Source organism: Lagopus muta, chromosome 2 (genome assembly GCF_023343835.1).
Source record: "Lagopus muta isolate bLagMut1 chromosome 2, bLagMut1 primary, whole genome shotgun sequence".
Taxonomy (NCBI): domain Eukaryota; kingdom Metazoa; phylum Chordata; class Aves; order Galliformes; family Phasianidae; genus Lagopus; species Lagopus muta.
Window position 1 is genome coordinate 100,101,795 of NC_064434.1, and position 25,181 is coordinate 100,126,975.

The 25,181-nt window shown below is 43.2% G+C and overlaps 1 protein-coding gene across 13 annotated transcripts in view; it reads left to right on the forward strand.

The window, feature by feature from the left end:
* The first annotated feature begins 1,022 nt into the window (after positions 1-1,022).
* LOC125689259 (calpain-13-like) overlaps positions 1,023-25,181 on the forward strand; it is a 51,748-nt gene continuing 27,589 nt past the window's right edge. For 8 of the 13 annotated variants that reach the window (XR_007375144.1, XR_007375145.1, XR_007375147.1 and 5 more), the window contains exons 1-4: positions 1,664-2,047; positions 20,459-20,707; positions 23,799-23,868; positions 24,701-24,819. Coding sequence is in view for 10 of the 13 variants with exons in the window: in XM_048936209.1 (XP_048792166.1) it covers positions 1,967-2,047; positions 20,459-20,707; positions 23,799-23,868; positions 24,701-24,819 (519 nt within the window). In the remaining 3 variants the exon portion in view is untranslated. Of the gene's footprint in view, positions 1,199-1,663; positions 2,048-15,978; positions 18,142-20,458; positions 20,708-20,854; positions 24,820-25,181 lie in introns of those variants that run through there. The other 5 variants (XM_048936208.1, XM_048936212.1, XM_048936213.1 and 2 more) reach the window with 5 other exon arrangements.

Sequence of the window (25,181 nt, forward strand, 5' to 3'; positions counted from 1 at the left end):
TCCTGGTGGCGTAATGCTGTTGTTGCATTTGAAATGTTTTTAGATAAGCCTGTGCTAGAAGTACTTCAAGCAGTTTTCATAAACTCTGATTCTGTTGACAATTTCTGGATCTCCCCCATGAACATCCAGCCTATTTTCTGTAGAAAGTGCTCCTGATCCTCTCCTAAAGTTGCGTTCACCTCCTTAGCAGTCCTTGGAGAGTGGAGTTAGAAAGGCTGTGAACAAGCTGGGGTGAACAGCAGGTTTGGCACTGATGGGAGGCACCAGCAGGTGGTCTGTAGACACAAGAGCAGCTAGAGGGCAAACATGGTGAGTTCAGAAGATGCACAGCGAGTTGTGGAGCTGTGAGACCTGCTGCAGCAGGCCATGTAAGACTACGGAGTAATGAAGGATGTCACAAATCATCTGAGCATGAAATCACCTACTCCTGGGGATGAGGAAGGCCTGGTAGGTGTTGGGTCAGCATTCTGCACTTTGAGGGTTTTTTATTTTCAAGGACAACTGATCCAGTGGCTTAAAATTGCTGCCCTAGAATGTTGTAAGGGTTAAAACAAATTGTGTATCTGCTTACACCATATTTTCATTTCTGTTAGGGACACTGTTGGAGTGGCAGAGGATTGCTACATATCTTGGAGGTCAAACCTTGATTTGGACACAGTGCATACATTGACATGGGCATTACTTGTCATGTCTCTGCAGTTTTGCACTGCCAAACACTTAGTAAGTTTGCAATGGATCTTTAGCTTGAAAGATCACAGCTGCTGCAACTTGAAATTGATTTTCTTCTGCAGAGAGATGCTTGAAGCAAAAACCAATTTGGTTTGTATAAAGTACATTAGATATAAGAAGATATCCTTCAGAGTACATAAGATCACCTTTGAAGCCATTTTCACCCTACTATGAATAACAAGTTGCACAATAACAAGAATTTCTTACAGCCAATCTAATCTCTACTCAACTGTGAGTTGGCTTTGAAATCAGATAAGCCTATCTGTTCTGATTCAGGATAGGTGTATCTTATTTCCCAAAGACATTACAGAGACTCACGAGGCCTGGTAGTGTAACCTAGAGCATTCTGCTAAGGTAAGTGAAGCAGCTCTGACTGCTTTGAGGGGCTTGCTTGGTGAGTCAGATGCTAGCCTGCTCCTAGTGCTCTCAGGAGGAAGCAGGGAGTTGGTCTGTGAGATTCCACCTGATGGTAAGTGTTGTCTCTGGAGAATTGCAGGTGTACCCTGCTTTTCTCTCTGGCTAGACTTAGTATCTTGTATGTCTTCTCCCTTCCTCCTGCCATGAGCTAATAATTCTGTCCTTAGAGCCTATTCTTTTTGTATAGATTCTTCCACCCTTAGAGCCTTCCATTTTGAAACAGTATTCCAGCCACCTTGGTTTAGGTTCTCTGGCAGTTAACCTACAGAGAGCAGTGAAATTGAATGTATGCTTTAGAGGGAAAAGCAGCAAGGAAGAAAATGCCACAGTAACTGCCCCCAGGCCACTTTGCCTTTTGTAATAGTACCTGCTGGTGCAATAGTGTACTGGTATCTAGTAACATCCAATTTTTAGGTATTCAAAAGGTAGCAGGCCTTAGGATGGTACTTTGGTGCTGGAGATAGGAGTGCATTTGCAGTAAAACTCCTGTGTAGTATCACTCCCTTTGTTCCCTCAGCTGTGTCAAGACTGCATGTTTTGTGGGTGCTGTGTGACCACTGGACTGTAGTAATTGGACTGGGAAAGGAAAGGGAATGTGACCTTAACCTGACTTCAGCTTTCTGTGGCAAGTAACAATAGCAGCAGCTGCAGGTGAATGGATGGATGTAGGTGAAGAGTCTGCTTGCTAAGTGATCTGGCCAGCCCTGAGTTATTTTGATGTGAGGCAATGGTGAGTTAAAAGCTCTGTTTTCTAAATCTTGTGTTCCATGTGTTCAAATGTGGCACTGCTCTGTTCACAGCTGTGCTGGGGCCCGGGGAGATGTGCAGGGTGCCTGCAAGGTTCTCAGGGTCTTCCTGGGCTTCTGGTAAAAACTTTTGGAGGATTCCAGGATTCCTGGAGGTAAGCTGTGCACATGCCCTGTTTGTTATACCTTCCTGATGTGATGAGACTGCTTCAGGGGAAACAAATGTCAGCCTCAGCAGAGCTGGTGAGAGCCTATTTCCTCTCAGTGATGCTCTGATGGAGTGAGAAGTCAGATCTGTTGAGGCAGTTATTCCATGGAGGCTGCTCTTTCCAGGGCGCTTGGCTGTCAGGAGCATCCTGAAATCTATTTGTATTATAAACTAATTTAAAACTACTCAAACAAGCCCTTATGAGTGCACAAGACCAATGGGTATTCATGGATGTAATGATAACGAATTTATGAGCCACTTCATAAACCAAATCCTCGGGAGCTACTGAGATCATAATTAGATTTGAGGATAACATGATCCTTCATCACCCCCCTCTCCAGCCTTCTTTCTGATAGAAAATCAAAAGCAAAAATTATATTACTCAGCTTGTTGTGGTGGATTCAGTGTGGCCACAGGCACTTCATTCAGTAATACAAAGGGATTACAGCTTGGTACCACGTAGCCTGGGAGAAGTGCACGAGTGGAAGTCCATGTGTGTTTCTTATGTATGTGGCCCACCAAGCCTTAAGAGCAATTAATAATGAAATCAATTAATAACAAGATCTGTAATTTGAAGAGAAGACTCTCTGGTCTCTCTCTGAGAGGAAATGAGCAAACCAGCAGGGGACATGTTGGTTGTGTCTGATTCATGTTGTCTCTACAATCCCAGCTAATGTTTTAGCAGCCCAAGAAGATGAATTACTCACTTCAACAAACAAGCGGATCAGCATGGGGTTTATTATGAGCAGGCTATCATTTAACAATGTCAGGAGTGTATTTATTATTAAACAGAATCTAAATGGAAAACCATTACTCCTCTTTGGACACCAAACAAGGTATGTCCATTACGTCAGATGGCTGTAATGTTGCATGCTTGCATGAATGCAAATTCTGGGTCCATTTTGCTGGACCGCAGGACTTTCTATGTTTAGCCAGAGACAAATAAACCTAAAACACTGAAGTGATGGAGGATGAAGTTGTATACTGCATAGTTAGTTCGAATCATAAAGCTCCCCAGTGGTTCCACCTACATGACCTGATAAGAAACTAGAGACAGGATTCTGAGTACAGAACAGAGAGATTGGTTAAAAGAGGTAGCCCATGGGCCAGGGTATGAAAAATGTTCAATAAAACTGTGCTAGAAACACAGACTGTCTTCTAAAGTGTACTCTGTATTTTTAGTCTAGAGATTGCTCATTTCTTCCTTTTTCCTTGAGACTGCAGTCTATCTCTATAAGAAGACCAATCAGTAAATCATATGTTAATACACAGCAAGCAACATGGTTTCATTTATCACTACATTAAGTTACCCTACAGGAAGCATAAATAATGTAGATCTAGAAGATTAGTACTCAGCATAGCAGTATTTCAAGCTGGATTTGTGGGGAAAGCTTGTGGGCTGGCCATGTCTTCAGTGCAGTTTTGCAAAACCGAAGTATTTTTGTAGGTCCAATGAACACACAACCCTCTCGGCCTGTGGCACACCCATACAACCCTATGAATTGGTTTTGCAGTTCTGCTGTTGCTGTACATTGAAAATGGCAATCATGGTAACAGTCTTTTGTTCTGGGTATGGGGAAGAGTTACTGGGCATGGCTGTCTGATTGATGTGGCTGTCTGCATTCGTGGGCTGACAAAATTGACTTTGAGCATCACACAAAAAAATCAACAGATTTTCTCAGCGTATTTTTAGCGTGTTCTTATAACTGCCCTGATGAAAGAAAGCTTGAAATATGACAAGACAGATTTTTGACATTTAGAAGCCAAGCTACAGAATAAGCTGAGAGCTGAGGCAGCCATGGAGCAGGTATGACAGACTACATTCACTTATTTGCCCCTCAGCCCTTTTTTAAAATTAGTTTTTAAATCTGGGAATACCATATTTCTGAAGTTTCTTCAATATTATACAGATTTCCTAACTATCTATAATATCAATTTCAATTTGTTTCTTTAATCTCTCAAGTTAGACATTTGTTAATACACTAAACTGGCAATGCAAGATGTAGGCTAAGCAAAGTTTACGCACGTCTTAAATCTTACTCTTCACCAGAAGTTGCTCTTCATCAAAAATAAAATGAACGAGTTGACTTTTCTATTCTTGTTTCTTGTTGTGTATCTGGAACGGGGAAACATTGAATATCCACTTTACTGTGCTGAAAGCTGATGCCAGTCCTTGCAACAGGCTCTGTGAGGCATAAGATCTGCTACTGATATGGTTTTCCTATAGCATGACTTTTTTCGGTTTTCTTTATTTGTAGTGCTCAATTTGTCCTGTTAAAGTCCTTTTCTGTTTCCTTGCCATTCCCATTAGGTCGTCCCATCACTCAACAGCCTGTCACTGTTCCCTGGATTCCCTGTAGCCATTATCCACCATCAAATCATAACAGCAGATTTGGTATCACCTTAACAGGAATTAAAAATACCTTTGGTTTTAGCCATGCATGATTTTTACATTAATTATATCGTAACTGTTTCATTGCTGCAATTAACAACATTGCTTTCACTGAGCCTTCACTGTCATCGTATGGCATTACAGCAAACTCTCACTTCTGCAGACAAGCAATCACCTGTAGGGGCAATCTATATTGCTTTTCTTATGAGATGTCTGTATAGGAAATAAAATATGCTACCTCCAAATGGCACTATCTATTTCAGCGTAAGTAGGAAGATTAAGAGGAAAGATTAGAGGATAACTGTGTAACTGTGTTCAACTAACCAAGAGGAAGAGAGAACCTAAACTTAATTCTTTGATGGCACCTAAAATCCTGCAAGGGAAATGTTTAAAAAAAACAACCAAACAACAACAACACCAAAAAACAAAACCCCACTTCTCCGAAATATTCCTTGTTCATGTCCTCTTCATGCAGTTGGGACTCCTACACAAGGTACAGAGAAGCCAGAATTGGATCTCCAAAACTGAAATTTAAGGAGCGTCATAGACTGAATTCAGATGTCACCATGTCCGCTCATGAGATGTCAGTAAGTCTCACTTGGGAGTGGTGAAATTCATCAGTGCTGCATCTGTACGGGAAGCTGAACATGCTGGTCTAGTTATGGGTGCTGGCCTCGGCTTTGTAAGAACTTGGGAAGACTATTGTGATGAACCAAATGGAAGCATCTCATTCATTCTGGCACAAGATCCTTTAGTTTTACTTTACAGCAAGCCTGAGCAAAGCCCAAACTGTTATATCTGGAGACTACATCTTCTCTGTTTCTGACTTTCTGAGGTACAGTTTTCAGTGTCACCTCTTGTCAGTCTTCTGCACAAAACTAAAATCCATCTTAGGATATGTCAAAAGGATGCAAGTACAACAGGTTATTGAAAGCTACCTAGGCTGGAGTACATTCATGATGTTAGCCAGATACCAAAGTCCATGCTTTCATCCTGCTGAAGAATGGTCTTGTTTATCTGAAGTAATTGCTAATCTGGCTAGAAGTCAGGGATTAAACAAATTAAAACTACTCTCTGGCACCTGGCAGCAATCTGGGATCTTTAAGAGAGCGTCATGCTTTGTATTGTGGTGCTTGGGCTCAGGAGGCTTCTGAATGAACCTTCTCTTCTAGTCAGCATTAAGCTGTCTTTTAACAGCACCATTAGCTATCGTTACTGCATGATGTCTATCAAGCAATAAACCATGGTGTGTATTTAGCAGCAGGAGGTCATTATCTAGTAACAGTGTTCTTTGTGCCTTCAGACATTCAGCCTTAAATAAGGGTCAGCCATCCTGGCAACTGCCTAAAATAACTTTACCCTAAATACAAATGCTGATTTTGAGTATGAGGAAGAAATGAGACTTCAGAAATGGCTTTTAACTCTCAGTCATTTTGTTTTTCTTTATGTGTGTGTGTAATCAAAAGTGCTCTGTGTGTGCTTTGGAGATTTTTAGTATTATTATTATTTTTTTGCAATGGCAATTGCTCTGCTGGGATTTCTTATTATTGTTACATTCATTTGAGGTTGCTTACACAGACAAAAATCACTCAAGCGAAATCACTGCTGATCACCGTGCAAGTGGGAAAGATATTAAGGTGACAGTTATATGGGCTTAGTTGCATTGATACAAACCATCTCCATTGGTTGGAAAAGCTGCCTTGGGACGAGCTCAATCATTTTGTGTTTGCTTTCAAGTGCTTAGGAAGAAAGGCAGCAATTACAGAACGCGGCATAGGGTCACTTTAAGTCATCCAATGATGAACATTTATGCTACGTCTTGCCAGCTTTGGAGAAGGCGCTGTTCTGTGTCAGTGGTTACCCGCTGTACAGGTAATTGCAAAACAAACTCTATAGTCCAGTTGATGCCTTTCTAATTACATCTCACCTTCATTAGGCTACTGAAGTGATAAATGCTGGAGAAGACATTGTACTCCAGTGAAAATGCTCTGTCCGTGGCATTCACTGACTGCAGTGTGTTATCTCCTTGGGAGACCAGCAGAACTCTGTGCAGCAAAGCCATGAACAAAACAGGAGCAACAGCAACAAGAAGTCAGCAAAGTAGAACTCAACTAAACAGAGAGCATCTGACAGTAAGGCCTGAACTGGTCCACTGGCTGGGGCTGATGTGCCAGCAGCAAGTGACATGTTATTTTCATTTGAATTGGACCAGTGCAGGGAAGAAAGCAAGTTCATTTTGGCATGTGTTTGGGAGGCAGAGCTGCCTTGTGTTTATGGGTCAGTTCTGTGCCGGGGGCGCTGAAATGTCATGGGGTGCCAAGAGGGGTGTTGTGGTGGGCCCACAGCTGCTCCTCTCTGCTGCTCCTGCCTCCTACTCTTTCCTCCCTGCTCCATTGTGGTTCCCTCCCCAAAGGATGCAAGGCAATCTCTGCTTTTGCACCTGCAGCCTTCTCCCCTCCTCACTGTTTGCAGACCTGTTCCACACACTTTCCTCACCCCTCTGTGTCTTCGTGCTATGTTGCCTTTTCTCAAGTATGTCTCTGTAGGGCAACTGCTATGACTGCTATGACTCTTAGCAGTTTGGACTGGACCAGGCTTACACAGCTGCTCAGGGCTGACGTCTTGAGAGACAAATAGCTGGGGTTTCTCATGAGCACAAATCATTCCCCAGAGGACAGCCAAAGTCATGTTGCATCATTTCTGATCTTCCTACAGACAGATTGAGTGCTTCTCCGCTGTATTTGCTGTCTGAAATTATTTGCTGAATACAGCCATTACTCGTTTCTGATTTATGAATTTTTCAGTCCATGAGCAGCTCCGAGGAAGGTATTTGAGATTCAAAATCTTAGTTGTGCTGATGCATTGATTAGCTGGTCCGAATGCATTAAGCCACTCAATATGCTTCCATTTTCTGACTGAAACAAGTTTGACCTGTAAATGTTTTGTGCTACTGAAAATAAGAAGTCATTAAAATCCTTGGTAGTTGGCCTGTGCCCGAAGAATACAATCCAAAATTAGGAAGAAACATTTGTGGGCTGCTTATTGTCAAACTGTAGCAATAGACTTTCCTTCAGCTTCTTATCACACAGGTAGTTTTTTAATTCGCTCACTGCCCATCTGTATCTGAATATCTTGCAGAATTGTCCTACACCAAGTCATCGGCATCTGTTATGTTATTTCTTTGCTTTTCCCAGAAAATTAATTGGATGGAGTGGGATGATTTGTTTTGAGATTGATGCCTTTTTCAGTAAGTACCATTACTGCTGAAGTTTTCTGCATCTGGTTAGCAGGCTAACAGACCAGACACAGCACTGGGTAGAACATAATCTGTTTGTGCAGGAAAACTGTGTGATTTTTCTTTTTTTCCCCTCAAAGTTGTAGAAATTCATTATTACACAGTGATAAGTCTGTTTTCTGTGACTGCAAAGTTTGTCCAGAATGCTATTTCTGAATATATTCCTGCCAGTAAAATTATTTAGAAGCATATTTGTAGAAAAGTAATGGGAAAGTAGCCTGAACCTGGAAAAAAAACAAGCTTTTTCCCATTCACCTGTCTTTCAAACCAGGATACTCCCTGAATTGTCCTGCTGTTGCCATTGCGACAAATACTCGTAGACTCTGGGTGTTACATCCTCTTACTCACTGAGGAAAGGGATAGCAAAATCAATGGGAAATGCCTGGTTATTTGCAAGGAAGGAATTCAGAGCTTATAGTGAAATCTCATGTGCTGGTGTGACTTTGGGGCAATATGTCCCATAAGCTAGAGAGCAGGGCACGGCCACAAGGCTGCTTGGAGCTATTTGTCAAGTGTTTTACTGTATTAAGGTTAAACAGATCTGTGTGTGAGTCAAATCCACTCTCAAGCTCAGGCCTGGCATTTGATTTCAGTGCTAATGAGGCTTTCTGGGTTTTGCAGTAGTTCCTTCTTGGGAACAGAGCTTAGTCTTTGATACCTACAGTAAAGGTTCACAGCAAAACCTGTTGACTTCTCTGTGCTTTCGTGACAATCAGACACGATAATATGGATGCTGTAGAGGAGGAACACAACACCTGGTAATAATAAGCAGGTAGACTCAGTGGACCCAATCTTAGCAAATATTTGCTCTTCGAGCACTTTTGATACAGCTGGCTGAACATGAGCCAGCAGTGTGCTCAGGTGGCCAGAAAAGCATCCTGGCTTGTATCAGCAACAGTGCAGTAAGCAGGAGCAGGGAGGCGGTTGTCCCTCTGTAATTGGCACTGGTGACACCACATCTTGAGTAGTGTGTTCGTTTTGGGACCCCTCACTGGAAGGAAGATATTGAGTTGCTTGAGTATATGGAGACAAGAGCAGTGAGGCTGGTTAAGGGACTGGAAAAGATGACTTGTAAAGATAGGCTGACGGGTCTGGGCTGTTTAGTCAGGAGAAGAGGCTGAGGAAAGACCTCATTGCTCTCTACAACTGCCTGAAAGGAGGTTGTAGTGAGGTAAGTGCCCTCTTTTCTCAAGTAATAAGAGATTAGATGTGAGGAAATGGTCTCACTGTGCCAGGGGAGGCTTAGATTAGATATTAGGAAAAATTTATTCAAAGAGAAGTGGTCAAGCATTGCAGTGGGCTGCCTAGGGAAGTAGTGGAGTCTTGATGCCTGAAGGCATGGAAGAGATGCTTGGACATAGAGCTAAATTGTTTAGTGCTGGGACTCGGTTGGACATAGGACTTGGTGATCTTGATGGTCTTTTCCAACTTCAAGGATGTTATGATTCTGTGGCTTTGCACAGATGCAAGAGGGAAGGCAGGCATTAGGGAGGAGTCAGAGGGAAGTGGAGAAAGTGGAAAAAGCAGTGCCAGGCTGGCAGGGAGACAACTTGTGCTAGACTTGTTAATATGGACTTAACCATAGAATACCCTTAGTTGGAAGGGAACACAAGGATCAATAAGTCCAACCCCTGCCTTCCCCAGAGGTCCCTTCCAATCTCCATGGCTCTGAGACTGAGAGATGCTGCGTTAGAGCTCAGTAGTAGTTAAGCCAACAAAGCCCTTCTCAGTAGGTTTTTATTTGTATGGTTGAAGAAAGCAAATGGGGAAACTTTCAGGCATTTAGGGCTTTCTTGGGGTCTGAAACAGAAGTTGACCTATCCAAAAAGATCCTTTTTCCTGGTTAGTGAAGAAACATTATTATTTACCAGATGATCATTTGCAGGTGCCTGTACCCTGGCAGCCTGGATCAAAATGCCTTTTTGAGGTGGGGATGGGGAGAAAGCTTTGTGGTGTGGGCTCAAACTGTGCCTTGTTACTTTGCATTAGGAACAGATTTAGGCCCCTCATGTCTCCTGTTGTATTCAATAGCAGGGATGAAGGCTTGGTGCTTGCATGAGGTTTGGCCCCAGGCACACTAGCCTCTGTCTCACCCCAGAGATGTTCTTCAAGGTCCACTGGAGTTGTTGAATTAGCCACGTCTGTGGCCTTTGGGTTAGATCCTGAGGAGCAGAGGCAGTTGCGCATGGTTTTGTTTGGAAATCCAGGCCTCGCACTCCTCCCTGATTAGAGAAGCAAAACTTGCAGATATTTGAGGTGGACTCTTGATACATAGATTGGAATTCATTTTCCAGCAAAATGGTTTCCAATTTCACTTTAAATAGTCTCTCTGTGAATGTTTCCTCTGGCAAAATTCTCTCTTTCTGTCGCTTTGTGGAGCACAAATGCACAACAGGCATGAAGCACGCAGCTCAAACTCCTGGCAAAGCAAAGGTGTCAACTGGTGGGGAACAGTCGTTGCTCTCCGCTTTTCACTTACTGCTCACTGATGAATGCCATTACAGGGTCTAACTCACCTCCAAACCACCACCAGTGGCAAAAAGGGCAAAGGGTGCATGCTTGAAAGTAGGGGAAATAGAAATAAGTGAATAAATATGATGGTATACCTGCACTGTAGCTCTGAGGCATGTTTTGCAGGCCTGATAACACAGCAAGTACAACAAAGTACATAGAAATCTGCATAAAGCATTTTTTATGATAATGACTTGGCTTTTCTCCTCAGAGCTGCAAACATTAATGAAATTCCTAGAGATTTATTAAGCCAGCCCAGTTTATTAAAAAAAGAAAAGCAAAAAAAAAACCCAAAAAACAAAAAACAAACAATTAAAGATTAACAGTTCTGCAATTTCCCTGTGTTTCTTACATACCTGATTGTTAAAACACAGTAAATGTTCTTAATCATTCATCACTCTGACATGGAATAATTGTTTGTTATTACTGTTTGGATTACAGAGTACCTAGAAGCTCTACTCAGGGATCAAAGTCTTATTGCATGAGGCACAGTACACACATAATAAATAGAAGCCTGCAGCCCCAAATAAACTGCAGGATGGGCTTGCTGTACTATATCACTTTCAATATGTTTCTCCTAGCAAAGTCTCTTCTTTCTCTTTGGCAGTCTGGTTATTCAGTATGAAACCCATCTTCTTGACTTGTGTGATGCTGCAATGCTCTCTGTTGTATGCTTAATAGGAATATCCCCAGTGCTTTGGCAGGAATATGGAAAGGGAGGAGAGAAGGGGAAGGTAATTCTTTGTTTCAGGAATTCAATCCATCACAGCCTGCAGTATTTTCTCCCCAGTACCTTTCTCTGTTACTCACTAGGATATATTGGGTCGAGTATATTATATTTTGATTCTCCAGCTAATGACGACAGAGGCCTGCAACAAGCACAGCAACTGGAATACAGGCTGTGGGAGAGAAATAGCTTAGTCTCCCTTTCAGTACATCACACATGCCTATACAGAGTTTCCTCTTCGATGCAGTAAATGAGGAGATCAGTATTGCCTTATGGTCTCATCCCACATTAAGGAATAAAACCTGACAACACGTACAGATCTCAGCACCAGTTGGCATCTAAATACAGTATCTCAGCTTTCTGGCTCCAGGGAGGAAACTCTTTGATTCAAAGCCTTTTTGGTCCACTGTGGTAAGTTTGTCCTTGATTTGCCCCTGGGAAGTGCTCTGATGGAGCTGCCTCTTCTTTTCCGTTGGAGAGTCACAATAACTGCTTTGTTGAGTTCTGCTCCATATTCGTTCCCTTTCTGCATCTCTGCGTGGCTTACTGGCATTAGAGTAGCTGGCAGAAATGAGACAAGTGGGAGAAATAAGGCCTTCTCCTCAGGTTGGGCTGTGAGGAATGGTTCCTCACCCAGCTCTTGCTCCATCTTCAGCCCTCTTTTATATCAGTGTACTGTATTTTCACCCTGTTTCTATTTCTGACTTACCCACATGCTTGACTGTGACTTTAATAGGCTTTAGTCCTCCCCATTCTCCTTCACAGAGAAGAAGTGGGTGTTTAGAAATACAATGGTTAGGTTGGAAAAGATCAATGTAATCTGTGGTGAGTTTCCTTAATCCACTACGTAATATAGGTAACCAAGAAGGAGAATCAGTTGAAATGTCAATGAAAAGTATCAGAAGTGTTCACTAGGGACCATACGTTGTTCTCTGTAGTGGAATCCTGTTCTCTTTACATGCATTAAGCCCTAGTTAAATGGCTTATCTGTCGTGCTGAGCCCTAGTTAAATGGCTTATCTATTTATTTAAGGTATTTAATTAATAACTCGGATACAGTACCAGTCCTCATTGTTCTTTGCTGATAGAGCAGAGCCAAGAGTGCAGACCTGTGTTATCAAAGTATGCTGCACAGCTCTAAGAAGAGGCTTTTGACCTGAAAATAAGAGCTCAGAGCTGGAGCTGCTCCAAAGCCGCTCTTGCATGTAGTGTGCAGGAAAGGCGTTTCAGTAATGAGCTGGCATGGGAACTGGCACGTCAGCCAGGCGTGTGGCAACAGGCTGGAAAATAAGAGTGAACACACAAACCTTTCCTTTTCAAAGCCCTCAGCCAAAAAAATAAAAACAAAAAACAAAATTAAAAACCCCGTTTATTTTGCTAGAGGAACCCACATTTCTGGAGCTTTTTTTCCCTTTTCCTTTTGAATTTCAGATAAGGGGTGAAATTCTCCATTGTTTTGATCTGAAGTAACGCTACTGAGCAGAGGGAAAATTCAGCACAGAAAGTCTTTACTCAAAGGGTGGTGAGGCCCTGCACTGCTGCTCAGAGCTGTGGTGCCCCATCCCTGGAGGTGCCCAAGGCCAGGTTGGATGGGCTCTGGGCAGCCTGAGCTGGTGGGGGGCAGCCCTGCCCATGGTTGGGGTTGGGGCTGGGTGGGCTTTAGGGTCCCTCCAACCCAAGCCATTCTGTGATTCTATGAAGAATAAGCAGAGTTGCCTTCTTTGTGGGTGGGATCTTGGTTTTTATTTAGTATCAGATGAGTAAGCTCAGAGATATCCTTATGACTTTGTAGCCAGATGAGAAAGTGTGACTATACCCAGGCCAGTAATGTTTATTTGTTTATTTTTAAGACTGCCCAACCCTATGATGCTGAAAGTCATCATGTTGTTAAGAAAGTCATGAGGTGGCTCTTTTCACGGCCAAGATTGTTCTTGAAGGCTCAATAGGTCTTTAGTGAAAGCAGGTCCAAAGCAAGCACTCCTTCATTCTCAGAAGGCTGTAGTAGCAGCAGAACAAGGAAATGACTGTATGTCTGACTTCCAGACACATCATGGTCTTAATTTCAGGGTTGACAGTATTAAGATTTTCCCCCGGTTAGCTCTAGCTCCCTCCCCTTCTCCTGCTCTGGTTTGGATACTAAGCACAGTGTCAGGTTTGGGGTGTTTGCTGAAGAACACAGAATACAGGGACGGCTATCTGGCTCTCCTCAAATTGCAGCTTTCTCTATCTGCAGGCATGGGATTTCTTGTGGGAGCAAGGAGGAATGGTAAACAGCAAGTTGCCTACCTAAAATGCAGACAGCACGTCCTTGCTGACATGTGACAGATGGCCAGGTGCCAAGTAAGAAGGAGCTCTGCTGTGCAATATGCCCATCTCATCAGCAAAGACTTGAGGCAAAGACTGTGAACCACAAAAGCCTCTAGTGAGCTATCTGCTTATTATCTGCAGATCAAGGATTTTTCATTAGAGCGTGGCAGAAATGTTTCACATTTGTTTGTTTTTCAGAAACCATTGCAGTCAGTTCACACCAAGACACAAACAAAGTGTAGAACACATTATCTGATGCCAACAGGGCTTTTAGAAGGGCTGGATGCAGAACTGCCCAACAAGGGCTAATGTGCTGCTGGAAACAAGAACTTCATGTTGATGGCCCTCCACAAAGGTCTGGTTCTAACAGATTTTTACACTGCAAAATGTTCAATCTGTTGCATAATAATGATAAAGTTATGTTTTTCTTTTCCATAAACCAAAAAAAATGAGACCATTCCAAAATCAAACTGGAGCCTGGTGGTGTTATTGAAATGTATTTTGCCTTGCTCGTGGTGAAAACTCATCGGTAGTGGCTTTTGTGCTTGACAGACCGGCATTTTCTGAAGGAAGAACAGTCCACTAGGAATTATCTAACCAATTGTAGAGCTAACATCAGAATTTGTAGCAGGCTGCCTGCTTTCTGTTTCTTTGTTTGTTATTTTCATTCTTCAAGAACTCCTACTGTACTTCCCAAGTCAATGGATGTTTCTCCTGAAAACATGGCTCCAGAGAGAGAGGCTTTTGACATCAAATCCCCCTCCCCAAGTGGCAGTGGTACTGTGCTGATTCATTGTGTACTGGTATACAGCTACCACATTTCACTTCAGCAGCAGTTGTACTTCATTTATAAGCAAAATGATTCATCTGTGAGTATGAAAAATATGGAAAAATAATGCAGCTCGTGGCTAATTTCCACTAAGGGGCAGCTTGTGGGTGAGGGCTGGGTATAAGAAGATGCAGAAGTTGGTAATTATGATTTAACTGATAATTTTACAGTTCTAAAAGCTTGTGCTTGTGAATGGGGAGAAGTTTGAGTGCATATACCCGAAGTGAACAAGATCTTCTATAAATAATATTTTTCCTAGCCTTCTAGCTAGAAGAAGCAAATTAGGATAACATTTGACTAATATACAAAATTATGAATGAATAAAAGAAACTGATTGATTTTTCCATTAGTCCCATCAGACAAAAGCAGCAGAACACCTGATCGAAGTGAGTGCAACAAATGCAAAGTGTTGAGGGAAAAAGAAGTAGTTGGCTACCCTGGAAATGTCTCCTGTCTCCTTTTTATTTACCATAGAGTCAATTAGGAGTATCTCTGCAAAAACAAATGTGATCTTCATGGGGTAAAAACAATGGAAATGGGAATTGAAAGCATATGTCTGAATGTTGCAGAAGACAGCAACCAAACCTTCAGCATGTAAGCTGTGTGGGTGGTGTGAGGAGAGCTGCTTTCCTTAACGCTTCCAGGATTACTTGGGCAAAGTTATTCTGTTCTTTTTTTCCCCTTGGAAAGATGACAGAAAACACAGAGATTCAGAGAGGCTGCAAATAATATTTTAAGTGCACCCTCAGTGAGTTTGCAGATGGCACCAAGCTGGGAGGAAGTGTTGATCTGCCTGTGGGTAGGGAGGCCCTACAGAGGGATGTGGGTAAGTTGGATTGCTGGGCTGAGGGCAATTGTATGAGCTTTGAGAAGGCCATGGGCCAGGTGCTTTGGTCACAACAACCCCATGCATTGGTACATGCTTGGGGCAGAGTGGCTGGAAAGCTACATGGAGAGCAAGGACCTAGGGCGTGTGTTGAGCAGCCCTGGGGTGGTAACAGTCCATATAGAAGCACTTTGAGTTTCCAGTTTCTCTCACCATCTTCTGCTCATGCATGGAGTAAGCTGCACAGCCACCCTGAGGTGGATTAACAGCCCTGCTCTGCAAGAGCAAACCTTAAGTCAGCACAATGTTGCATCTGCCAGAATCAAACAGGGTAGCACTGGCAGAAAACAGCCCTCCTCTCCCAGCACACAGCCCTGTGCTTTTCAGTCAAATGCCTGTATTTTATTGCAGGACTGCACAAACACTTGGGAGGAGAGCAACTAATCTAAAGGCTTATTGCCGTGCAGAAATCTCTGTGCCTTCTGGATCTCTTCCTCCGAAGCCACTGTGAGAATGGACACATCAATACAGCCTTCTGCAGGAAAGCTGACACTCTCAAATCGGTGCTGTGCTGCAATAACTGAAACCCCCTGCCAGCTTGGTGATGGTGCTTTCTAATCAACTTTGCAATGAATATTTCTTAAATCATGTTAATCCACCATTTAAGCAGAGATAGCGGTTCCAGACAATAAAGCACCGTACCTGGAGGGGAACATACCTGCTGCTTCCCCAGAGAGGAGGCAATTAGCAATGCGAGTGATGTCAGATGAGCTGGCAACACCAGCATTTATCACCCCAAGCTCATTTCCTGCAACTAAAAGAATCTTCACACTCTGCTTCTGTTGCAATCAGCTTTTATTTATGTTGTGGTTGTGGAAAGCAGCTCTTAAAGAGAAAGTGAAGCTGCACTCTCAGGAGCAGTTTTATTCTGATCTACACAGATGCATTTCCTGCTGGAATATGCTGAATGCTGAACTCTCGCGTGGAAATGAGAGTCCTAAAATGAGAGTAAGCAGGATGCAGTGCCCAGCTTTTAAAATCCAAGCCTGGAGACCCACAGACCTTGATGAAGCATTGATGAAGAGGCTGTGCAGCCTTTTACATCAGTGTTTTCATCTTCTCCTTTTCCCAAGCTCCTGTGGACCAGCTGCTACAGGAAGTGCTGGCATCCCAGCCCAAAGAGACTGCAGTCCAAGCAGAAGGCATTTCTGAACTCAAGACGTTGTTATGGAAGGAATGATATACTGGTATGTTTTGCTGTTAAGCCCCAAGCTAAGCTTTGGGAACATTCCCTGCAGAGGAACTGCTCTTGACAAATTGGTGGTGGTAGCTTGAAAAAGAGAGGGTAATTTCTTGGTTTAATTATCTAACCTGCTGTGCATACACCTGGGCCATAACCTGGGCTTGCTAGCTCAGCTATGCCTTAACACAGTGCTTGCAGTGAGCTAATCGTGCCGGCCCTTAGGTGGCCTTCGCAGCCACTGTGGACTGTTATGTTCCTTGTGGAGGTAACCAAGCAGACCCGAAGCCAGGCTCATTGCTATTGAATCAGCTGTAGCTTCAGAAGAAGAAACAGAGGGATATTCATGTGAGAAGGGACCTTCAAGTCCCATCTCTGCTCAAAATCAGGTCTGATTTGGAAGATATTGCTGATGGCCTCATCTACCTGAATGTCTCCGTGGGTTGGAGATGCTCCAGCCTCCTCATGCAGCTTTTCCAGGGCTGAACCATCCCAAAGTTGTTTTGTTTTGTTTTGTTTCTTTCTTATCACGTGTTGTTTCCTTTGCTGTTGCTGGTGTCATTTCTCAGCTCTTCTGCTGCCCCTTTAAGAAGAGTCTGGTTTCCTGGGAGCCCTTTATGAAGAGCTGACTGCAATTTCTGCAAGGTTTCTTTCTCCCAGTTGAACAGCTTGACTTTTAGCCTCTCCTCTGATGCCATGTGCTCCTGCACTCTGACCATTCTGTTGAGCTTCTGCTGGATTTACTGTGCTGTCAGGGCCGGTCTTATATTGGGTAGCACCAAACAGGACATACTACTGCAGGAATGGACACAAAAGGGCTGTGCAGAGGGTAAGGATCCCCTCGATCCCTGGCTATGTGCCAGCTCATGTAGCTTAGGATGCACTTGGCTTTCTTTACTGCAAGAGTACGTTGCTGGCTCACTTTTAACATGCTGTCTACCAGGATGCCAAAGGCTTTTTCTTCAAAAATGGGTTTATAGGATGTAGGAATACATTTAGAATTGCCGCCAAGCAGTGCATCTCAGAGGATATTCTGCATGCCATTTCCACTGCTTTTGGGCTTCTTTAGGTTCTGTTTCACCTTCCCAAAATGAAGAACATTCCCTGTTCCCATATAATTCATAGGATCATAGAATATCCTGAGTTGGATCCTGGAGTTCAACTCTGGGCTCCACGTATCATCACCCTCAGCTCTGATAGCGTGTTTCTTGGTGAGTCCTCCCAACCTATGCCCAGTGTCACTGCTGCATTTCCTGGTACAAGAAGGATAGCCTGGAAGTGTCGTGTATGCAAATGAATCTTGTTTTCCTGTAAAAACGGCTGCATCTGAAACCACGGTAAGCCGTGGGAAACTAGACTATCAACTTTTATACATACAGAGATTTAACTGTGTCTGGCAGAAGAAATGCATTTGTGTGTGTATACATGTGGTATCTGTATGAAACGCCTGTGTCGTATTGTTTGGTTTTGGCCTTGAACTTGAATTCAACCTGATTGTGTTTGCTAAGGGCAGGGCAAAAGCTGCCCTATAAAGGAGCACTGGGATAACAGCAGCCCATCTGTTGCCTTCTTGGATTTGGCTGAAGGGTTCCACTGGAGGCATTGCAGGTAAAACATCACTTTGCTATTTTACTTAGTATGAGATAAAGCAGGCAAAATGCAAGGAGTAGTGCTGGAAAGTACCACAGTAACACTGAGAGGAATTCGTCTTGGGGAGACAGAATAAATTAGAGTCCCTGTCTTTAATGTTGCATGGAGGGAAAGAAAAAAAAATATGAATTTGCCATCATACAAAATGCCTAACAGTAAAACAGCAAGTTGTCAGAAGTAATCGGATCAGGTGGGAGCAGAGATCCTCAGAGGAGGAGGACTCTATGGTTACTGTGTGCTGCTGCTAAATGAGGCAGAAAAAAAGGTAACTGGAATGTCCTTATGCTATGTAGGAAAATAAATAGCCAGAAAGAAGTACTTCATAGACTAGTTGGAACAGAAGGTTGTATCAGATACTACAGGGAAAGCAATCTCTAGGAGGGTTGCCAAAGTGCCTAGCTTTGGGCTTGAATTTTCTGGGGGAGGTGGGGTGGTGCTCATGGCTTTTTAATGCTGTATGCTGTCTGTCTGTCGGAGGGTTTGGGACACCCAAGTTCAGGTCCCTGCTCTTCCTGTACAGTTGGCTGTCACTGAGGGCAGTCTGCCGAGATCCAGCATGCTCTCATTTGTTTTTCCCTGAGTGCAAGGAGAGCTAATGAACCCCCACTTTCCTTCATTATAAGGCCATTTTGGAACTGATTCCTTGCAGTTTTTACAGTACTCCAAGTACATGAGTGACAGGGTCTTACAGGAAAAGAGGGCTTGCATTACTGTAGCATGTATCGAATACTGTGTGAGATTAAATTATACACTGACGTTTTGGAGTGCTTGAGAGGGAACAGGAGAAGAACGGCTGATGGCCTTTTAGCCTTCCTGGGATTCTTCTTCATTCTTGATGCAAATACAGCAATCTTAAAGTACAGAAACCCAGCCAAGCCAACATGTATCAGAAATGTTCTGAACAAAGTGGATGGAGAGGAGAAGGTGGATAGCTCAGTGACGAAGCTAATTGCTTATTTCCACTTCCTACTCAGTGAAAACTATCAGAAGCCACTGAAGGAAATAATGCGTGTACTCTGACATAAATCTTTGTGCAAAGTATAATTAGCTGTCAGTAGCATTTGCCACCACTGAGTATCTGATTATAACAGTGGTTTGACATCTTTTGTGAATGAATCCAGGAGAGTGAAGAGACTTACCCTTTGCTGGTGGTTTTTAAGTTGTTTAATGCAGAAAACAGTGGGTGCTTGGGGTTACCCAGTCGGTTTCCGCCCTCTGCATGTCTCATGACTGGGAACAGTCCAAAGGCCAAGCATTCCATTACAGTTTTGTCCCTTTGTAGCCTTTCTGCCTCAGAGTTCAGTAACTGTAAGGTTCTCCCCAACCAGGCAGGCAACATTCTGTTTTAAAAGCTGTTGTGATCTCCCTGTCTCTGTTGCACCTCTGGGAGCCAAGTGAAAAGGATATATGGCCAGGGCTGCTCTGAAAGGGGTGGCCAAGTGGGGGCACAGTGCTAGCTGGGGAGCACTGACCCCATCAGAGACAGAGCTTGTGTCTCTGTGCACATGTACGCTCAAACACCAACAAAGTGATTCTTGGAAGACCAGAAGTAGTTAAACGTATTATTTTCTTCAATCTGGTTGCCAAATTATTTCGGATATGTTAAGCAACGTAATTAAACGCGCACAGACATGCGCTAAAAGCTCGTGTTCTTTGTCAGAAGAGAGGGAGCGCGTGTCAGCTCCAGCCTTCAAGCTCTGTTAGTTTTAATTTGAGTTTTGGAATTAGTAATCAGTTTTGCTGGAACACTGTTGCAAGAAATAGATCTTCGCATGCATGGGGCTTGGGCACAGTTTCAAATGAGTATTTGTTAAGAAGAAGCCATTTCCTTGTCATGTTATGGTACATTACATGAGATTTATTTCCATTGTATTAAAAACTGCAAGCCCAAGGGGAATGTTCTCTCATCTTGTTGGCTAAGGGTGATTTCTGAAATCTATAGGACTTCTTTTTTTTTCTTCTTTTTCTCTTTTTTTTTTTTTTTTTTTGGTGGGGCTTTTAATTAAGATAATAGAACACAAAATCTCCTTGTTTTTCTGTGCTGTAGTTACAATGCAAGATGGCCAAGGGACTTGAAGCACCGAGATGGGTGGTAGCACTAAATGTGGGGCAAGGTGCCTGGGTCATACCTACATTGGGGCTGTTCTGGGCTCAAGAAATCCAAGGCTTAGCTCTTATTGGTGCCTTTTGCTCCCATTGTACTGCACCAGCAACACACCAGATCCAGCAATCTATTTGCTTGATAGGAAAGACTTTTTACCTACTAAAAGAAATTTTTAAAGCAATGGCATCCAGTGACTTGAAAGTGAAGCTAAACAGCAGGCTAGATATTAGCACAGCAAAGTTAATTAAAGGAGGAGGATGCCTCGCCCACGGCATGTGGTAGATTTTCCAGTGCTAACTGTTAAATCTGGCTGGTGTAGAATTTCACCATATATGTGAAATGCCTTCTCCTAAGCAAATTGTACCTTGCCTTGTGAATTGTATAAGTTGAAGCATTTTAAAAAAAGAGGGGTTCATACTTCAGGGCACCACTTCAGATTGGATAGCTAATGGCTGTCTGTGTCTCTCCTCCTTCACAGGAAAGGGGCACAATGCTCCATCTCAGCTCGGCTCTGAGGTTGGAGCAAGGCATGCAAACAGCAGGGACAACAGGAGGCCTCCAGAACCTGAGGAAATTTAATAATCAGGACTTTGAGCACCTGCGATCCCTGTGTCTGAGCCAAGGTCTGTTGTTCGAGGATGACACCTTTCCTGCTGATATCAGCTCCATTGGTCCTAACCTGCTCCCAAAGGATGAGCTGCAGCAAATAGTGTGGAAGAGGCCAAGGGTGAGTTTTGCTAGCCAAAGTATTTCATGTTACTGCTGCTGGATGTGGGTGCTGATGCCTTCATCTTGAGGTCTATGCTAAGCAGGGAAATGTAACCCGAGGGGAACACTGGCATGCAACACTGAAAGAAGGCATCCTTTGTTGTAGGACATGTGGGAGGAAGTTGACCTATTGACAGCATCTTCTTCTGCATGTCTAGTGTGTGAACTGCCTTTTGCAGACCAGGGCAGCAAGGAGAGGGATGCTGTAAACATCTGTTTCGACCTGAAAAGTGAGCTGATTTGGGATGGGAGTTCCTGGAGGGGTAGGTCAGTCATCTGAAATGTCCCTTTTCCTAACTGTGCAGTAGTTGTGGCTTTCCATTAGATGGGAATTGCTCCAGACCTGTTTTCAACACCAAGCCCTCATGGTAGAGATTTTTGCATGTGGTGCTTCAAGCATTAATCATCCCTCAGTGAAGACTTGGGGAACATCTGCTGCTGCACTCAGTATCTAAAAAGTATTGGGGAAAACAGTAAAATTTCAGACAATGCTTGTCTTATGGGACTCACTACTTATTTAAGTCATAGACGTTTCATTATTTGATACAGTCATTTTGCAGAAGGGCTTTCCCACATTTGACCTCTCCACTCCTCTGCCCTTTGCAAAGTAGGTGCAGGTATTTCAGGAACAGAATGCTTATCCTAATTCTACACTTCTTTGGGTGATGCTTTGTTTATTGGCACTTTCTTTAATTCCCAGAGATTTCCCGGAAACAGCATCAACATTAAAGAAATCTGAACACAGAAACTGAATAAACAGAACCGAGCCGTTAAAAAAAAGAGGGTTTTGGAATTAGGATCTTTGCACACAGCTAAGCTGAGCTGCAGTTCCTGCTGCATCAGTCTTGGCTTATCTGTAGCCAGAGGGGAGAAACAGACAACTTCTATTCAGACAATAAAGCAGATGGTAGCTTGGAGTTAACCTAAAAACTTAGCTTTAATGGCATGGGGGAGGAATGCAGAAACACCTATCAAATACAAAGAAATAAAAATAGAGAAAACAAATGTACATAGTCGTGTAAGCTGCCTTAAGCAAACTATGGAAATGTGAGGCTCCCTTATATCCTGTTCAGTATTTCTCCTTTCAAAGTCTTGAGGTTTGTCCCCTGTTTACCTCCTTTGTTTGTAGTTGCCATTGTGTTTTAGGCTGAACCACACAAAGGAGTTGCAGGTGCAATCTGAATGGGTTTCTGCCTCCAGTGATGCCTGTTCTCCAGCAGGGCTTTCCTCTCAGGCTGGTGGGCTCCCTTCTGTGCTGTCCAAGCACCTCTATCCCAGCTGAGACAGAGAGCTGGGGCAGGTTTTGAAGGCACTGAGGTATTTGTGCTGAAAAGATGTGAACGGGAATTGAGTTATCCTGCTGCAAAGCAAGAAATTGAGTTCTGGTGGTGCAGGCAAAACCCCTTAAGATTAGCCTGTTTTTTCACATCTAACTGTTGATAGAGCCTCGAGACAAGAAAGTCCTTTGACCCCCAGTGGATGGAATATATATGGATGTATGCAGGAGGAGCAGCAGAGCTTACTTTTCACCACCCTATCAGACAGCACTGCAATGGGCAGACCTTTGGTCTGAGCCAGCGCTGCGCATTCCTTGTTCTTCCTTCCCTTGTTAGTCTGACTGGTTCACTTCTGTGCTGGCTACTCTGTGGAGGTTTCCTGTGGATTCGGGTGTGCACCATCAGTGTATGCCTGATTCATCCTCAGCACAGAGCTAGGAAATTCCCTCAGCATGGAGAACAGCGGTAGCAGCTTTGCCTCTTAATCCAGAGCAATGCTGTAACAGGCACAGCAGTGTTGCTGAATTAAGATTTGTCTAGCTGCGAGGAGAGTTTAGCTTCCAAACAACACCAATCTTTTTATTGTTCTTCGCTTCCAGGACACTAATAAGCCACAAATAAAAATATATCTTCTTCAGAGTTAAAGTTACAGCAACAAGCTCAAGCTGGGTGTTTCTGAGGAAAGACTGCAAGCAAAGAAATCCCTAGGCAGTTTTGCCCTTACACTCTACATTCCCAGGCCCTCACCTGGCAGTCCAATAGTACCAATATCTGAAAGTCTTTCTGCTTTGGATTGGTTCCATTCATTGTCTCTAGGTGAGCTGTTTTCTCCTGTCTGCAGGACTTATGACTGCTGATGGCTGTGGTCTGTCAATGCAATTTTTCTTAATTTCTTATTTTCCAGTTGGAGCTGGCTCTGTAGCCCTCCTTACTTGCAGATGTGTAAAAGTTCATCAGTCTTAGGCTTCTGCTAATTTAGCTACTAGTGCTAAGCAGGATCCATACAGCATTCTATTATACAGGTAGTGTACCAAACACAGAAATGGAATAACCCAGGGGAAAATACTACAGAGCCTCATAATGGTTTCTTGTGAAACACAGCAAACTTTCAAGAAACGTAAATCTAGCTTCTGTGTTTATCATGCAATTTGAGTGCTAATGGATTGTGAAGTCTGCATACCAATGTGCAAAATAACTAGGCACATAGCTATGCTTTCAATAACAGCCAGTAGTTCCTGATGCTTTATGCCCACTATATTTCCTTGGAAGAATGAGGAACTAATTGGAGACTTCCTTTCCTCCCTTTCCTTCTGCTGGAAAAGGGCTAGGTTTCTAAAGTGCTGCTCCCATCACAAACGTAGATTAGACTAGAATAGAAGAATAGTTGAGTTGAAAGGGACATACAGATTAGGTCCAGCTGCCTGACCGCCTCGGGGCTAACCAAAAGTTAAAGCATGTTAATGAGGACATTATCTGCTTTGGCAGTGGGGTTGGACACGAAGATCTCTGGAGGTCCCTTCCAACCCCTACAATTCTGTGATGATCCAAATGCCTCTTGATCACTGACAGCCATGGGGAATTCACCACCTCGCTAGGAATCCAATTCCATGAAAACTTTATGGTTTGGCAGCTGGGCACAGAGCCCTCTGAAAGGTGTTTGTAGCGTTGGACAAACCCAAATGAGAAGCCAGTTAGGGACTCAGAAAGGGGCAGGAACTTGTGGCTGGCAGAGGCTGGGTCCCTACACTTCTCTTGGCATTTTCTTTCTTTCAGGAGCTTCTGAGGAACCCCTTTTTTATAATGGACGGAGTTAGCAGATTTGATATTATTCAAGGAGAAATAGGTAAGCTTATTCCTGTTTTGGAAAAGATTGACAGGGAGCAATAACCTGTGCTTGCTTTGTGATTCTGAGTTCTTGGTGGAAAGGCATGAATCATGGTAACCTCGGTAAACAGTGTAGTTCATTCCAGACTGCTGCAAGTCTGCATGCAATTTATTGGAGATATTTAACAGGATTACCAAATGCAGGAGCTCTAATCCCTGCTACTTTAGCATATATGGCACCCACTCTCTCTATATAAGGACAAGGTCTAAATAAGTCCAGGTAGAAACTTTGAATACAAGGGTTAAATATAATTATTGGGTAAGTAGGTACAGCTCTGATATGTATTTCATCCTAACATCTCCATCTGGTCACTCTTACTGTTTTGTGTTTTTTTCTTTTCCTATAATACTTCTGTCCATCTTCTACACTACTCAGACAGATATGTGTCTACATCTCATATCAGTTCCATCTTTTCCTTCCAGCTCATAATCATCTTTGTCTTTGAGAACAGCTCCCGTACTGTAAGAGCTGTCTTCCTTTTTCTCACCTCACTGGGAGCTGTGAAGGTTTTCTATGCTACTTTCTAGGCTGCAGATCTCAACATGACCACAAAAGATAAGTATGAAAGTAGCCATGGATTGTTAAGTGGCATCAGGGCTCCCATGGGGCATTACTGGTGAATGCTAGGTTGCTTTTCAATGTTTTTGAAGAACAGAAGGAAGACAGAAGAATACTGGCTTCTTTTAATAAGCTGCTTCTTAGATGTCTAAGTCTATTCTTCTGATGAGCCAGTTATTTTCTGCAACAGTGAATAACTTACTGAATGGTCTGGATTTTTCCCTTGCTCGAGGTGACTGCTGGATGCTGGCTGCCCTGGGCTCCCTGACAATGCAGAAGCGATTTTTGGAAAATGTTTTACCAAAGGACCAAGGATTCCAGAGTGATTATGCTGGGATTTTCCATTTTCGGGTAAGTAATCTGCCATATTTGTACTGCTCAGGCTTGGCTGGTTGGATTACGTAGAGATCCGAAAATCTCAACATCCTTGAGTGCTTTGGTTCTGAGAACCAATTAAGAACTCTGTGGTAAATCCCAAATTTTCTAGTGGGTCCTCCTTTTCCAGGTGGTACAATCAAACTCCTGGGAATTTGAAGCCCTTTCTGAAAGTTATGACTTGTACCCACTCCAGAGGTATAGGTACCAGTTGTTTGGATGGATCTGTGTACACAGATAGTCTAGATGGCGTTCTGGTTTCTGCTTTGATTTGTTGTGGCTGTCAGTGCACTTATGGTTTTTATCTACTTGGACTCATTTTCTGTTTTCCAGTATGT